Raw genomic sequence first — 17183 nt, forward strand, 5'->3', positions numbered from 1 at the left:
TGGTTCAGGGTCAGCAGGTTGGATGTGATTATCTCCAAAAGTCAACTCCCCTCTCCTGCCTGTTTTAGCCATCTTTTCCACTGTTTATTTCTTCTTACCATTAGTAATATTTTTTTCCTAATACCTATTTCAGCTTTTCTTCCTCAACAACTAGCTGTCTTCAGTAAAGGAAAAAAACCACACTCCCTTTTAAACTACAAAGATAGAATCTTTACCCCACTTTTAGACTCAAATAAGAAGAGGAGCCGTAGAAGGAGTAGAGCTTGGTAGAGGACAGAAGAGGTGCAGAGGAAGAAAACAGAAGGGCAAGCATGGTCTCTGTTTTCCTCCTTTTCTTGGCCCACATACTATTTTCTCCTCCAAGTCCCTGACTAATTACAAATTCACTGTGGGAGGCTGTTGTGCGTTCCACCTGGTTTCCATTGCACGGGAAGGAGATCAGTGCCCAAAACACATTTCAGTGCCTGACATGGAAATGCCAAGAGTTGAGATACCCTGCTGAGCAATATTGATAGATAAGCAACAAGTCACATCTCTATCAAGTCATTTTTTTTTTAAATATCTACATCAATTTCCTTTTGCTAGATGAGTCAAATGCTTACAACGCTAGTTCTTTCATACTTGGCAGAGTAACACTACTTTTTTTTTTTCTGGTTAAGAATTCTGTGATCTTCAGCAAATTTGCTTGTTCTATCACTGGCTCCATTTCTTTGGGATTTTTCTCAAAATGATCACAATGTTCATTGCCCTCAGTTTCAATGTTAGGTATAATATGTCTATTATTTTTATGCAATGCTAGAATTTCTTTTTAAAAACTTCCAGGAAATTAACTACTGAATACATCAAATGTGTGGAGAAGGTAACCTACATCCATTCATTCGTTTATTCATTTAGACAACAATAGTTAGTTCCTACTATGTAATCAGCACCGTATGGGCAGTGGGGATACAGCAATGAAGGAAAAGAAAAAAAATTAAAAGACAAAATCCTCTGTATCATGAATTTTACGATAAATATTCTGTGACAAGAGAGACAAAATACATAACATAATAAACAATTGTATTACATAATATTTCAGAGAACAATACTTAGGATAACAGAGATGAAAGGTGCTGGATGACAAGAGTATGATTTTATACAGAACGATCATGGGTATCTGAGAAGGTGATATTGAGAAAAGAATTAAAAGAGGTTAAAGAGCAAACCAAATGGATAGAAAGGAATACTACTACAGGCAAAGACCCTGAAGTGGAACATGGTTATGAGATGATACCAGTTGCACTGCCTGACCATATTATCTTGGGCTGTATGGAGTCAGAAACATGATTTTACCATAGCACTTGAAAATCAAGCTAATAAAACATGTTCAAATAAAATATTACTCTATTTCCTTCGTGTTAGGCTCAGAAAAATTTTACGCTGAGATCAGCGTTCCCTCCTTTCAGACTTATCCGTTGGTACTACAAAACACTGTAAACAATATAACTACAGAGCAAGTGTTATCATTGTTCAAAAACACGAATGTTGTCTTCCATTGTAATATAATGAATACACACCGAGTTGTTTGCTTTTGGAAAAAAGTAAATGTTGGAATACATTCTATAAACATGGTTTAAGTTATGTTATAAAGTTACATTTTATAGGCAGTTTTACTGGTCTTATAGCCATCAGCCAAAAGTCTCAGGTGCTTAGGTCGGTGGAAAAATAAGCTACTGTCTGTAGAGTTTTCAATAAAACAGTCAAAAAAGAGGTTGATGTTAAAGAAAAACTAACATAGAAACTAATATTATTTTAGAGATCCATTTTTTTCTGTTTTACTTTATATTATTCACATTAAAATACTTTATAGGTTTATTTCTCTCAAAGGATTTAGGTTTTTTCCAAAACGTCAACTCGGTCTTCAAAGTGGGGTTTAAATTAAGATTGAGAAAAATATTTTTTAAACTCTTGTAATTTCTAATTATTTTTAATCATGTCTTTGACATTTTGCTTATCTATATTTAAAAAAAACTCAATTCATCCACCTAACAAAAAACTACTTGTACCCAAAAGCTATTGAAATAAAATTTTCTTAAAAAATCTCAAAAAAGACATTAACAATAGCAGAAAGGGACTCTTGAATCACCAACGAAGGAAAACTCACATTTTCAAAGGAGGCTACAAGTAAAACTGATATAGTCATCTTTTTCCAAAACATAGTAGGAGAATAAATTGCAAATAATTAAATTGGGTTTCTAGGCTGAATGATAACTTTTGAGAGCTGACATCTGATCACTGAGCTCACCTATTCAAATAAACGTAGTATTAGTTGGTCTGTTTTTCTTTCATTATATTTAAAGCTAGGAAAATCTAAATGGAATAACCAGTCTCTCTCACTGACAACTTTGTATTTTTCTGCTGCAAAGGAGCTCAATTTTCTTTACTCATTTTTTCTGTGTTTAAACAAAATCTAAATAAACTTTATATTTTTAAACATTTACGTACACACACCCTTATACACCTAACCCAAGAGAAGATAAAGTTAAATTTTAGTAACCTGAAGTTCTTCATTGATGCCAACATGGAATGCCTCCTTCTTCTCCCACAGCAATGTCACGAGGAGAATGACAGCCTCCACATGATCTGTCCCGAAAGTCTTCTCATCCCTCCACTTCATGAGCCTTACTCCTCTGAGTACCATGTTCTTAAAGTTTCACAAGGGAGCTGGCTCATTTGCTGAAGGAAATGCACACAAGCATGACATTAGCATGTCACTTTTAACACGATAATCCTCACTAGGGCTTCTCTGGGACAATTACCAAAATGTTCTCCAAGAATAAAGCAGGAAGATCCTGGGAGCAGATGGGAGAGTGTGATGACTGAACCAGTAAAATCGTGCTAGAGAAAGAGGATCAAAGAGAAAAGTGCACATCAACAGAAAACACTCTCATTCACTTACACCAATCATCATGGAGGCTGAAGGACTTTCTGGGTTTGGTCTCAAAGAAGACTGGAGAAATTAAGGCTGATAGGCACTTGTTTTAGCTAACTAGATACAAACTTGTAAAAATGTTAAACCAAAAAAAAAAAAAAAAAAATGAGTCTTCCTCCACCGCAACCCCAAGCCACATTCACAGAAATAACTACTGTTCACTATAACAGTAGCTACATTTATAGAATATTGGTATTCTATGCCTATACAAATAGGACATATGTTTGTGTGTGTAAAACATACAAGATACATAAATAAATATATATAATTCATGTATATGAGTTCCTATATATTCATCTGCTATCTATCTATCATCTATCTATCTATCTATCTATCTATCTATCTATCTATCTATCTATCATCTATCTATAGATGTGAAGTATACCCATACTACCCATTGCTGGTGTTATTCTAAAATGACTATCTTAGAGTTTGTACACATTCTTCTGTGAATTATCTGTACTGCACTGGGAGGATTGATGGAGAGGGAAAAGTTATCTAAAATAAGAGCAAATACAGAATTGGGTTTTTCTCCCTTGGGAAGGGACTGAAGAAATTAATATTGAGAAAATTTCAGAGGACATGATTTCTTAACATAGAAAGTAAAAGAATATACCAGGGGAGAGGAGCAAAACTAACATCTGTGGCTTAGAAATGAAATTGTGGCCTTTGCTGATCTCTCTACTGCTCAGGATGCAGGCACATCACCAAAAACAAGAGATCCAGACTTCCAGGAGTGAAACAACAGAAAACAACCAGTGGCTCACTGTGACACTGGAAATGGCTGTGAAGAACATAGAATGCTGAGAGTCAACTGTCCAATGGATGAACATGAGAAAGAACTAAGACAACCCCTCAATTTTCTAAATATGCCAAAGGAAATCCTCCCTTTGGGAATGGCTGATGCTTGGAATATAGATGGCATGTATAATCATTTAGTTTACAAATTGGGGTCAGTTTGACATTATATGATAAGCTGTAAGGAGAAGAAATCTTCTTACCTCTCTACATTCCTAATTTGGCTATAAATGTGGTGTGCTGCAGGCAAGTCACATTGGCACATGAAAGCAGACTGTTAAATTCTCAGAAATTTTGTAAACCAGTTGTTAAACACAGGCATCATTAAAAATTAAAGTATATAAACTTTCAAATAAATAAATTTTATCAAAAACAAAAATATATTTGTCAAAACTCAACACATCCTAATTATTATCATTTTACTATCATCTATGCTCTTGAAGTTATTTTTATCTATTCTATGGGCATAATGGAAACAATATGTCCAGCTCACTTTCCAACTTTTCCCTTAGTTGCATCACACTGATAGCTTGAGACAGGCTAAGGTAGAGATATTAATACCACAAAAATTGGCAAACACTACAAATCAGGACTTCATTTGTTTTGTTGACTGTCTACACCACTAGTTCTCAACCAAGGTGATGTTTGCCCCTCCAATGCCTAACATTTGGCAATGTCTTGATAAATTTTTGGTTCTTCCAACTGGGGATTACTACTAGTATCTAGTGGGTAGAGGCCATGGATGCTGCTAAATACCCTATAATTCACAGGATAACTGTATTAGTCTGTTCTCACATTGCTAATAAAGACACACCTGAGACTGGGTTATCTATAAAGGAAAGAGGCTTAATTGATTCACCGTTTCACATGGCTGAGAGACCTCACAATCATGGAAGAAGGTGAGTGAGGAGCAAAGTCACATCTTACATGGCTGCAGGCAAGGCAGTGTGCGCAGGGGAACTCCCAGTTATAAAACCATCAGATCTCATGAGACTTATTCCCTACCACGAGCACAGTATAGGGTAAACTGCCCTTATGATTCAATTATCTCCATCTGGCCCTGCCCTTGACACATGGGGATTATTACAATTCAAGGTGAGATTTGGGTGGGAACACAGACAAACCATATCAACAACCTCCCATAACAAAGAATTATTTAGCCCCAAATGGCAGTAGGGCTAAGGTTGAGAAACGCTGGTCTAGACCTAATAAAGTGATATGGAAAATATTAATAGTGGAGATTAAAGTATCATATCTGTACTGGTTACATTGGCCTATGTCTACCCTCCTTTCCTATCATCACAGACAACTTTAGCTAGCCTTCTGTCTTCAGAATTTTCCAGGCAAAGGCAGGTATAACTTCCTCAATTCTCAAATATCCCCAAGCCTAACAGAACCCACCTCAGGTGATCTGGAGTGATCTCTCACCATGCTTCACTCCTGTACCACAATAGTATCTGACCCATGACTCCATCTGTTGCTCTTGGGGCCCATTCTGAGTTACTTGGTGGAGGGAGCAACGTTAACATTCTCTTCTTCTATGAATTACCTCCAAATACAGCCTCCTCTAACTAAATCTCTATCTTCTACCTTCTATTGTATATTCTGGAATTAGCTAGTAGGATATGGGTCTCAGGACTAGCTTTGCTATCACATGGTAAATCTTGAAAGTTTATGTTAAGAGTGTGCATACTTAGCAGGAGAATGGCGTGAACCCAGGAGGCGGAGCTTGCAGTGAGCCAAGATCGCGCCACTGCACTCTGGCCTGGGCGAAAGAGCAAGACTCCATCTCAAAAAAAAAAAAAAGAGTGTGCATACTTAGAACTCACTGCTCTCAGTTTTGAGGCTTCAAATGAAACTTTAAATAACAGAAAAATTCCAAGGCAACAACCTATTATATATACTTGAAGAGTCCCATTGCAGGAGCTGGACAAAAGCAGGCTCTGTTTATAGAAAACCATTGATCAAAACCGAAACAAGTCTGATGTTCACTGTGAAACTGTATAGTGGGCCACAAACAGGGCCTCTAAGGTTGTGCAACTCCACCTGGGAGTGGCTGATGGAGTTCAAACTCTTCAAAGTTCCAAAGGGATTCTCTGGCCTTTAGTATTTGGACAGAAAGACATTGTGCAGATAGATGACCCATGGATAGAAACCAACTAGGCATTGTGGGTTGAGTTCACTTACTGGAAAATTTAGGCAAACAGATTCAATTATTCTAATAGGCCAATCAATCATCCACAAGAGTAAGAACTTCACACTGGCAGAGGCTAAGTCTGGATGACCTGTTCAATGTGGTCACCTCCCCTTGCCTTCTCCCATGCATTGTCATGGAGCTCCAATAAGAGCTTCATGCTCCATCCACCTCAGTCCACACAGAGGTCTCTAACAGCCAGATGTTAGTTTTCTTTGAAGAACCTTAAAAAATGGCTATTTGCACAAGCTTCTTAAAGTCTAACAAAATCAAATAATTGAAATAGTAGAGAATGAAGTGAGTGGATTCGAAAAATCCACATCCCCCAAAAAAGAAATTCCATGAGTCAATAATCTGAGAAAATGAAAACCAGAACTAAACAAGTAAACATGTTCTTCTTCCTTGTATCCAAAATTTAAGTAGATTGTCACTTTCTTCCAGAAGGCACTTCACATAGTAACCTTTGGTAACTGCTGACTTTACAGAGAGATTTATTGGAGGTAGGAAAGCTGTAGTCACTGCCTTGCCAAAGCAGTAAACATAAGGGATTTACTTTCCATAACAATTTACTTTTATATTTTTAAAAATACTTCAGGAAGAATATACATTCAAAGAATATTTCGTGGAAATGAGTATGAGACGCTAATTATAAGTTTGAGAACTTAAAAGATACCACATATTGAACACAAAATTACTGTCAAAAACTGTCCTACATGGTGGAACTGTATAACCATAAGTCATTGTAAGTTAAAAGCTACCTTATTCCTTGCTACAATAACCAACAGGGACTCAACAGACATATAAATTTCTTCTTATATGGTGATTACCTAAATGTCACTCCTTTGCTTTCCTCTGAAGGTGTAAAAAAAACAAAGCCAGCCGGGCGCAGTGGCTCACACCTTTATTCCAGCACTTTGGGAGGCCGAGGCGGGCAGATCACGAGGTCAGGAGATAGAGACCATCCTGGCTAACACAATGAAACTCCGTCTCTACTAAAAATACAAAAAATTAGCTGGGCATGGTGGCGGGTGCCTGTAGTCCCAGCTACTCGGGAGGCTGAGGCAGGAGAATGGCAATTAAGTTTTTATCAGAGTTATTCCAAAGTGGAATGAGTATGGAATATTATTCAGCAATAAAAAGGAATGAAGGACTAATACATGCTACAACACAGATAAACCACTAAGTGAAAGAAACCAGGTACAAAAGGCCATATTCTCTATGATTCCATTTACATAAAAGATCTGGAATGGATAAATCCATAGAGACAGAATGCAGATTGGTTTTTGCCAGGAGCTGGGGAGAGGGGAAAAGGGGAGAACCTGCTTAAAGGGTAAAGGGTTTAGGAATGATGGAAACGTTTTGGAACTGGATAGCAGTGGTGGTGGCACAGTGCTGTGAATGGACTAAACACCACTGAATTGTTCACTTTCAAATGGTTAATTTAGAAATAAGAGAGGAGAAATAACAACAAAAAAGTTGAATGAGTAGTCACAGGATTCCCAAGTTCCCTAGCAATTAAGTTGTTTTCTTCAGCATAGGCCAGAAGTTCACCCAATACAGACACAGTGACAGATAGAAAGTCAAGGTTTAGACTAGAGAAAATCAAGATTCCTTCTAGTTTGAAACTATGATAGTCTGTGATGATGTGTCATGATCTCCAGAGCTCTTCAAATAAAAACAAAATTATCTCCTATGACCCACAAGTTCTGCATGGCCTCACTGAACAAACCCTTTGTCCCCACCCCACACACCTCCTACTCATGTCATTCCATGTTGCCTCTTGTTCTAACTGTCCTGCTTTTTTTCAGTCTCTCATACACACCGTGATCCCTCCCTTTCTCCAGACCCTTGCACATGCATTTATACACCCTACAATGCCCTCCCCTTTCTACCTGGTTAATTCTCACTCATCCTCCAAGCATCATTCCTTCTGAGAAGATGGCTGTCACTCATTGCACCAAGACAACAAGGATCAAATATAGTGGAACCAAGAAAGGAAAAGAGAATGAAGGAAGAAGTGACTGTGGAGGCAGGATGGGCAAGACTTAATGACCTTAGGGATTAAGAGTCACTGATTGGATCACAGAGGCTTTGCCAAATGCAAACTTATTTGCATTTATTTGACTATTTATCATAATTTGCATCATTTACCTAGTACATCTTATTCATACTTATATGCTATACATATATTATATACTAGGTATTAAAGTTTGTCTTCAACATTCTAATGTCCTTTCTTCATCTAACTGTATGCTGCTTAGAAACAAATCATATTGGGCTGGGCGCAGTGGCTCATGCCTGTAATCCCAGCACTTTGGGAGGACAAGGGGGGTGGATCACCTGAGTTCAGGAGTTTGAGACCAGCCTGACCAACATGGAGAAACCCTGTCTCCAATAAAAACACAAAATTAGCCAGGCACAGTAGTGCATGCTGGTAATCCCAGCTACTCAGGAGGCTGAGGCAGGAGAATCGCTTGAACCTGGGAGGCAGAGGTTGCAGTGAGCCGAGATCGTGCCATTGCACTCCAGCCTGGGCAACAAGAGTGAAACTCTGCTCACCCCAAAAATAAAGAAAGAAAAGAAAGAAAGAAAGAAGGAAGGAAGGAAAGAAAGAAGAAAGAAAGAAAGAAAGAAAGAAAGAAAGAAAGAAAGAAGAAAGAAAGAGAAAGAAAGAAAGAAAGAAAAAGAAAAGAAAGAGAGGGAAAGAAAGAAATCATATTCATCTTTCTATGCTACATTTCACCTAGCCCAAAGCCTTGTCGGTGGTCAGCATTCTTTCTAAATAAATATATATTCAATGAATGAATGAACAAATCGTTGCTGTGGTTTGCTGTTTAAGTTTCCAGGTCTGTTAGCAAACCCCAGACTTAGAAAATACTTGAAGGGCTGTGTACACTCCTTCTTTGTATCATTCTTTGTGCACTGCTAAATCCTAAGCATACGATAGGGCTCAGGACATTTCTGAGGAAGAAACGAATGATGAGTGAATGATTTCAGGCTATCTCTCAAGGAGAATGAGGAGTTTATTCAAGCCGCCACCAGTTTCTGTGAGTATAATGAATGCATTGAAATGTAAGCCTACACAAAACCTATTTAGGTAAGGCAGGCAGCCACCCAACCTGGAAGGACATTAGATAGAGAGGATTCTTTTTTTATCATTGGTGTCACACTCACAGCTGTGAACTTGTGTGCAGCATAGTTCTATAACCTCAGGGGGACTGTCAGCTGTGGATGCTGAAAACACAGTTCTGCCACCAACAGCCCCTTTCTATTACAATGAATGACCCTCCTGTAGTTGGTGGTTGCAGTTTCAGCCATGGTGGTATTCCTGGTTTGTAACACATCTCTACCTTTCACTCGCGCCATCTCCCCAGCACATTCGCAAGTGAGAGGCAGCAGCTAGCTGTTCAACAAGGTAGTTTCCCTATAAATCTCAGCAGGAAGCAGCCTGGTGAAATGGGAAGAACACAAGATTGAGGGCCAACTCTTGTGTTCTGCTCCCAAATATTTAACAACTCCATGTTGTTATATGTAACAACTCCATGGAAACTTTAGGAAAGAGGAAGGCAACTAGTGGTTTGCTGAGCACCTATTCTGTGCCAGACACTTTGTATGTCATTTATTTAATCAGCATCATAGCTTTACCTTACAGTTAACATTGCCTCTTTTTCACAGCTGGGGCAACAGAGACGCTGAACAACTTGCCCAAGGCCAAATGTAGGATGTAATAGAGAATTTGTACCCAGGTTTTTCCGGTAAACTATTTCCCTTTTTTCTGAGCCTCAATTTTACCTATAAAAAAAAGAGATTAGGTGTACATGATTTAACACCTGCATAATTTTTCTAGAAACTTTTAACCTATTCTCTGATTTGTAACCATTACCACAGGAAGTAACATTGTAGCAAGAAGTAAAACGGAAACTCAAAAACAGGCAAAATGAAGAGATATACTAAATTGAGTTCATCTCTTTGACTATTGGATTATGGACAAGGCAGGTAATCTTCATACATCAACCTTGTGTATTGAATTAAAGATATTTTTAATAAATTCAAATATAACATTTTAGTGATTCAACAAATAATTTTTTTCAGATTTTAAACATTATGCTATCCTATTGTTTAGTTTGTCCAAAAGATACGTGATTTATTGAAGCTATTAGTGCACAGTAATCTCACTTTTGTGCCTAGATTGAGACCTTTTAGGAAAAAAGTTTGAGGACTGGTGAATGGACACTTTTCAATGCATATCTATTAACTCCAAGGGGGAAAAAAACTACGTTATGCTTATTCACTCCTATGTAAGTCAGTCTAAATAGAAGGAGATTAATGTCTTTCTCAGATGAAGGAGCTAGACAGTCCGGTAAGCTTGTTTCACTGGCACATAATAAAAATCTCTGAAGCCAAGGACCAGGCTGCTTTGCCTCTTTAGGTAAGAGAGGTGTCCTCCTCCTGAGCTCTTCCCCCATACAGAGGAAGGATGGGGATCTTCTACTTTATAAGTACCTCTTTTGGGGATTGCAAGCCAATGTCAGCTTTCAGAGACGCCAATCTGGCACTCACAGAAGAATTAAGGTCACTTAAGGAATACGTACAATAAAAAGAAGAGGAAAAAAAAAGATTTTGGAAGGCCATCAAAGACTTAAGAGAGGGCATTCCATGGCCAGGCAGAAAATGATAAAGGATCCGGGATTTATATGCTTAGGAGAATTGAACCACACTGTTATTACAAAGCCATAACAAAACCCTGGCTCAAGCGCCATTCTGCCTGTAAGTGCAATTTCTTAAATGGAGACTAGATTCACAAGGAAGACTATGATTTGTTTGGGATTTTGCCCCCAAAGTGTAAGAATAGCTTAGGCATTAGGTATTCCTAATTTGTTATAACTTGTGAGCAACTGGCTAAGTTGGCAGCTGTAAAGAGGCTAAGACTGCAGTGGAGTCTAATAAAAACCCTAATAAAATTTTTAAACTAGTTCACACATCTGCAGTCTAACGGGGGGGTATTACCTAATATGTGCCATCACTGCAGCAGCCCCACCCCACACCGCTGGCTACTTGCTGGAGAATGAGGGTGGGGAGGGGTATTGGTGCAACATTTCCCCCAGGCAGAATTTACTGCTTCTTAGAGAACCACAACCATCTCCACAACCATCTTCAGATGGACCTTGAGGGGATTTATTTAAAGAAATGAGATCTAGGGTTCCCATAATTTGCACTTGCAAAAATTCTTTGAAAAGGGTTGAAGCACGCCTCTTCGATGTATAGATATCTTCACCAGGAGACAAGAAATTGATGTCTGGCATTTTAATGCCCCCGTGCAAAAATAATCAACTCCACCCCCAGGGCCTCAGCAGCAGCAGTTCAAAGAGTGTTCTCTTCCAAGTGCTGGGACTGCATGATTTCACTAGAGTGGAGGAAGAAGCGGGAAGCCAGTGGTAGGAGGTGGGAAGCCCAAGATTTCTTTCCATGCTTTGAAAATTAATCAAGAACCTTGAGAAAATACAAAAGGTAGAATTTTAATAAAAAATCTAAAGCTTAGTAAATCGTTGATATTAAATGCAAAAAAATTTCTTTTCCCATTCCAGAATAAGTATTGTATTTTTCTAAGAGAAGGTGTTTGTACCGTGAGCTGCCATTATAATATGTTTAATTAGGTGATTCTAAAGGTTATTCTAGCACACGCATAAACCAGCCCAGCATAAGGCCCCATCACTGGCTCGGTCCCGAGAGAGGGTGGGCATGACACTTAGCTGCTAACAGTAGCAGCCTTCAAGCCCTGTGCCCACCAAGAGCACATAGATCAAGTTGGCTCTTACAGTCTAGTCCCACATTTATATTAAAAGGTAGAAAAGCCACCTTCTGGGACTTTTCCAGAGCTTCAAATAGTCTCCCTTCTCTCAGCTCATCAAGCTTAAAATGGTTTTCTTTGTTAGCTTTCAGCCACCCTTGCCTACCGGACTAAGGAGATTTGAAACCCCTCTCCCCAGGTTATGGAAGATACAAAGGACTTTTCAGTTCACCATATTTTCCTGAAAGAAAATCTCTCTGTCTCATAAAATCAGCCCCAAACCACACAAAAGCCTGGGGGCCAGGAGAATGAGAGAGCCCAAGCCAATTCTCCCATCAATCACTTTAACTCACTGCTGAGAACTGCGAGGTGTCCTGTGTCTGATGATTAGCAGCAGGTGATGCCAGGGTGCCAGACAATTAGCAAAATAACCTGCCTTATTCTAAGAAGGAGACTCATGGCAATGAAATTATTGTCTTAAAAATAAATGTGTTGATTAGGTCTTTGTATTTGTGCATGCACTCTCAGAAAAAGAAATAGAGGCATGCTTCTAAAAGGGGCATTTTCCAAGAGAATACCATCCTCCTCCTCTTGCCCAGCCCCACCTACCCAAAAAATAAAGCATTATTACATTCAATCCACTAGGGAACAACAACCAGAAGTATGTTAATTCTACTTATAATGTCCGTTCTATAGTTGTGCTTGTCATCATCTTTTTTTTTTCCTGTTCTCTAGAGGAAAACTAGAATTGCCTGAATTTGAGCTATTATTTTCTGACAATTTTAAATCACAGAACATTTCCTCTTCTGCAATGTTTTTATTTGTCCTGTTTGCACATCAAGTAGCCTGTTCCCTCTAAATAACACAGTATTTACTCTAACACAACAAGTAGCCTGGGTGAGTCCAGTTCTGTTCTCATTTGCCTTAGGGGTATCTGAGGTACTGGCTTCAGGTTGTCAGGAAGAGACTCCATGAGGGTTCAGGAAGTCAACATCTGAACTACATCTGGGGCCTTTGGATTAGTATCTACACATTTGGGTTAAGACACTTTCAAAAAGGGATGCATGGGAGTCACTCACATTGTAGCTAGTATTATCCGCATTGAGTGAAGTAGTTGGAGTTTAAGGAGGGTCATTCACACAGGTGGTAGAAGAGCTAAGATTCAAATTCAGATCTGCTTGGTTCTAGAACCTGCACACTCAAGTCCTTCGTGATACATCTCCCCTATTAATAACATGTAACAGACCCAGAATTTCTGGCTCAATGCTCCAGAAAGCAAGGCAACTCTAGGATAAAGGGCATTCCCTTGCCTTCTCTAACTGCAACTTGCAACTACACCCAGTTTCCCCCACCCTCGGCCCTAGTGCATTTTCTAGCCAAGAGACATACATGTGTGACTCAGAGACATGGTGTCCAAAGAGGACTGGAGCAGAGGCATTGAGCAGGTTCTTTGAGGAGGTACCTACCAGTCTACAGGTGGGAGTCAGGCAAGAGGAAGGGCTGGGGCAGAGGAACTAAGCCAGGTGGGAAGTGGAGCCCAGTATAGGCTGCAACAACTACATGTGGTAACTGGCCCCAGACATCATGGAGAGGAATTAATACGTATTCAAGAACACTGCCTTTCCATAATAGAAGATATTTCATTGCCAATTACCAAGAATGTCTTGAAGTGTCAGCACTGGGCTTGGATGAGGACTCTGGCCAAATAAAACTTTTCCTGGGGCTTGTTACCATTATTTTTCAGTGGCAATAGTGACTCAGAAAACAATCTTTAGAAATTTTTTTTTATCACCTAGATCTGCTCAGTCAAGTGTCCTTCTGTTGTGATGCCGCTACTCCTGAGTTGGGCCCATGTTCTTTCCAGTTTTCTGAGGTCACTATATTGTGCTATTTAGAGGAAACAACAGATACATACCATACTCTATTCCAGGCTACAGCTTCAGTCCCACGACTCCAGCCAGGAGGCCCTCAACCCTGGCTGCAAATTACGATTATATAGAGGAGACCAAGATCAGCATGAATGTCACGGTAAAACAAAATAAACATGTCTAGTGTTCTTAGTAAAGAATGATTACAAAGTATGACCTATTCACACATTTAGATAGGATTCATCTCTATACATGCCCCCAACCTGTAACAAAACTATTAAAAATTAGTCCATGATGCATTAAGTTTTCACTAGAAAGCCAGCTATGATATATGGTACAAACGAGCAAAAATTGAAGCTCTGAGTTCATGTTAAAGATGATTGCGTGTAATTTCATCTGCCCTCTGCCCTCCATGTCTCTCAAATGATCAGTGGGAAGCTATAATACACATTTATCCACAATTACAATGCTATTGAAATAAAGAAAATATTGTAGACAAAGAGTTTTTCTATTTTAAAAGCTGGAAGGTTATTTGCTTACTTCTTATCCATATATATTTAATTAGATGTGGATGCACCTGCTTGGCCATTTTGTACATAATTTGATTTTACAGTGCCTTCATAAAAATAAGAAAAGAGTGGCCCCTCTGGATGACTTCTTGGCAAGAGGAAGATACTTTTTTACAGAAGAAGAAGGTGGTGCCTACCCCCTTCTTCCAGGTAGGACTGAGCACAGCCTGGATCACATCCCCCACTCATTCCCTCCATCCGGCATTTATAGGCAGGGTTTGGAATATGCAATCCTAAACATGTAACCCCAAAGGATCGCCCACATTCAATTCACAATTATTCTTTTACCCAGCATCATTCGATGGAAAATCTCCAGGAAACATTTCAGAAATCGGTCATAATTTTTCAGTTGAGACTAAGTTTGGGAGGTTTCTAGCATTCAATGAGAAGAGACCAGGGATGCTAGATGCCTTACGATGTTCAGGGAAGAATCAAACTACAAAAAATTGTTCCACACCTTCAGATTAAAAATATATATATATTTAAAACACTTTTAACTGGTACAGTTACCTGAAGCTTGACCCTAATTCCTTTATAATTAAATTAAGCAATCTATTTAATAGTTCGTATATATATTAATTTTCCAACAATGTAGCTACTGTATGAATGAAGAGAAGACTGTACATTGTCACCTTACAAATATTTGCTCAACATTTTGGAAAATTATGCCACCAAGAGAAACTCAGGTCATAGGATTTTTGTTTCTAATACAAGATACTTGTAATTGTTTATACTAGTAGTTGTTCCATTCATGATGATTGAACATATGTATACATATATATCTTTAGATCTTGTTTCAAAATATCAAATATAAGATAATAGCAACAAGATTCAGCTGACAATTTGAAATTGGATTATATAGCTTTGCCCATAAAAGAGAAGTTATGGAAATGCCTCTCTCCCAATGTGTTTTTTCTAATGAAGTAACAAAGTCACGAAGATGAAAGAAACATTTTACAAAGAAACATCGTAATAAAGTTGTCAAAAGTATGTCACATTTCCAAGGGATCTTGTCCCTGGAATACTCGCAAATAGCCTTTTAATCAAAAAAAGGATGAATCTTAGCAATAGAAATGATTGCTAAATTGTGGTAAGCTACACAATATTGGAGAAAAGCTGACTTTACTAGCTATGCAAGAATTTAGTAAAATCATCATGGAAAAAATGCAAATAATTTTTTTTTTACTTTTCTTTTGAGCAGTGTTACTGTGTCAAGAAGAGTTTATGGCAGTGTTGGAAAATTAGCCATGTAATGAACTGCAAGAAGTTTTTATGTCAAGTATATGAAAGCATCTTGTATGATAATGAGGATTTACTGCTCATATACAAAGGAATCTGCAAGGAAAAAAAGAGTTGTAGATAAACTAGCATTTTCAAAAGAACTGATCAAGTACAAAAAAAGTATGTCAGTAGTTAGAATTCTTAAAATATATTAAACAGAAAAATAATTTCCTTTCCAGTCATTGATTGTACCATAGAAAATGGGATCAGCTATGATTTGCCAAAAAGGCTTTGTAAACAAATTCAAATACCACCACGTTTTAGCAGTTCCTTCTATTTTTCATCAATGACTAGTAGGTAAGAATCTTGGTGAAACATTTCAAAAACAATTATATTGTTTAGTCTTAAATTAATAAAATTAAGACATCTATGAATTATTATTTAGAAACCTATGAATTGACAAAAATATTAAAAATTTTATCCAACATAATAAGTAATCTTTTCTTATAAGTAAGATAGCTCTTCAAAGGGAACTGCTTATCAATTTTATGCTTACTATTTGACAGTGTTATAGAATTATTTCATCGTTGATAAATTAGTGACAAATACAATACCAAAATTAAAATGTTGTAAAATGTTGTATTTATTTTTTAGAGATAGTTGTAAAGTTAAATAAGGTAATTTTGAGATGCAAGGAAATGAAATCAATCACATCAATGTGAAAGAAATATTTATGGGAATTATCAAGAAACTTAGATTTCTTTAAAATAATCTTTGTCACTGAACATTTTTATTCTTCTTTCCAGCTACCAAATGAAGTTAAGTGTAATACTATTTGGAAATATATTACTCTCATATGGATGCTACCAAAAGATGAAATGTACCTATCTGAATGAATTAATGATTAATGCATGATCTATTCATTTGAAATAGAAAAAGGTCATGTCAGCCAACATTTACAGAGTTCCCTGAGGGCAGAAGAAAGGACAGGGGCCCAAGAATTTAATCATTCTAATCACAAAGTTAACCCACTCCTTTTCTTGTTTGATTTTTTCAATTTTAATATCACGTTTAATGAATAATATGTTTAATGAAAATAGTTTTAACATCTTTTAACACTTATTCAATCTTTCTCTTAATCTGTTTAAAGGATTGATGTCTACAGTGCCAGGGCATATAGCTGTTACATATTATAATCCCTTCTTTTTAACCCTCATTTGGTTCTAATTCTATAAGTAACTATATATTTAATGCTCACCACCAGTACTTGTCATGATTATCACTAGTAATTTTGGTTATGTGATGCTCATTCTTTAATACTTTCCTTCAAGTGTTCATGGGATGGAGACATCCGAAGTTCTTGCCTGTTCATAACAGTTGGCTTCTCCTCTTTACAGTTAAAAATCCCTGTTGTATCACACCTTGATTATGTCGAAAAATTTCTCTGGAATACATCCTAGTGTTGATCGTCTGGCTTAATATTCTCAGGTGTGTGATATATTCTTTCAATATGCAGTTTCTATTATTGTTGTTGCTGTTTTGGAAAAGTTCCTCCAATTATACTGTTAGGATTTGTCCTGTCTCTTGGCTTTTATTCAGTTCTTCAGGGACTCCTTCATTTGCATTTTTTTAATTTGACCTCTGTTCAATCTTTGTCACTTTCCCTTGAATCTTTTTCAAATGTCTCACTGTTAGTGTTAAAATTTTAGACTATTCCATAATCTTCATCTATTTTTCCATAAGGCATTATCTGTTGTGTGTATTCACTCATGTT

General features: G+C 37.6%; 1 protein-coding gene across 1 annotated transcript in view; it reads right to left on the bottom strand.

The window, feature by feature from the left end:
- LOC129458011 (uncharacterized) overlaps positions 1–17183 on the bottom strand; it is a 115651-nt gene that overhangs the window by 30648 nt on the left and 67820 nt on the right. Inside the window, exon 2 of the mRNA XM_055233473.1 lies at positions 2537–2715. Coding sequence (XP_055089448.1) covers positions 2537–2680 — 144 coding nt within the window. The 5' untranslated portion in view covers positions 2681–2715. The remainder of the gene's footprint in view (positions 1–2536; positions 2716–17183) is intronic.

This window comes from Symphalangus syndactylus, chromosome 19 (genome assembly GCF_028878055.3).
Source record: "Symphalangus syndactylus isolate Jambi chromosome 19, NHGRI_mSymSyn1-v2.1_pri, whole genome shotgun sequence".
Taxonomy (NCBI): domain Eukaryota; kingdom Metazoa; phylum Chordata; class Mammalia; order Primates; family Hylobatidae; genus Symphalangus; species Symphalangus syndactylus.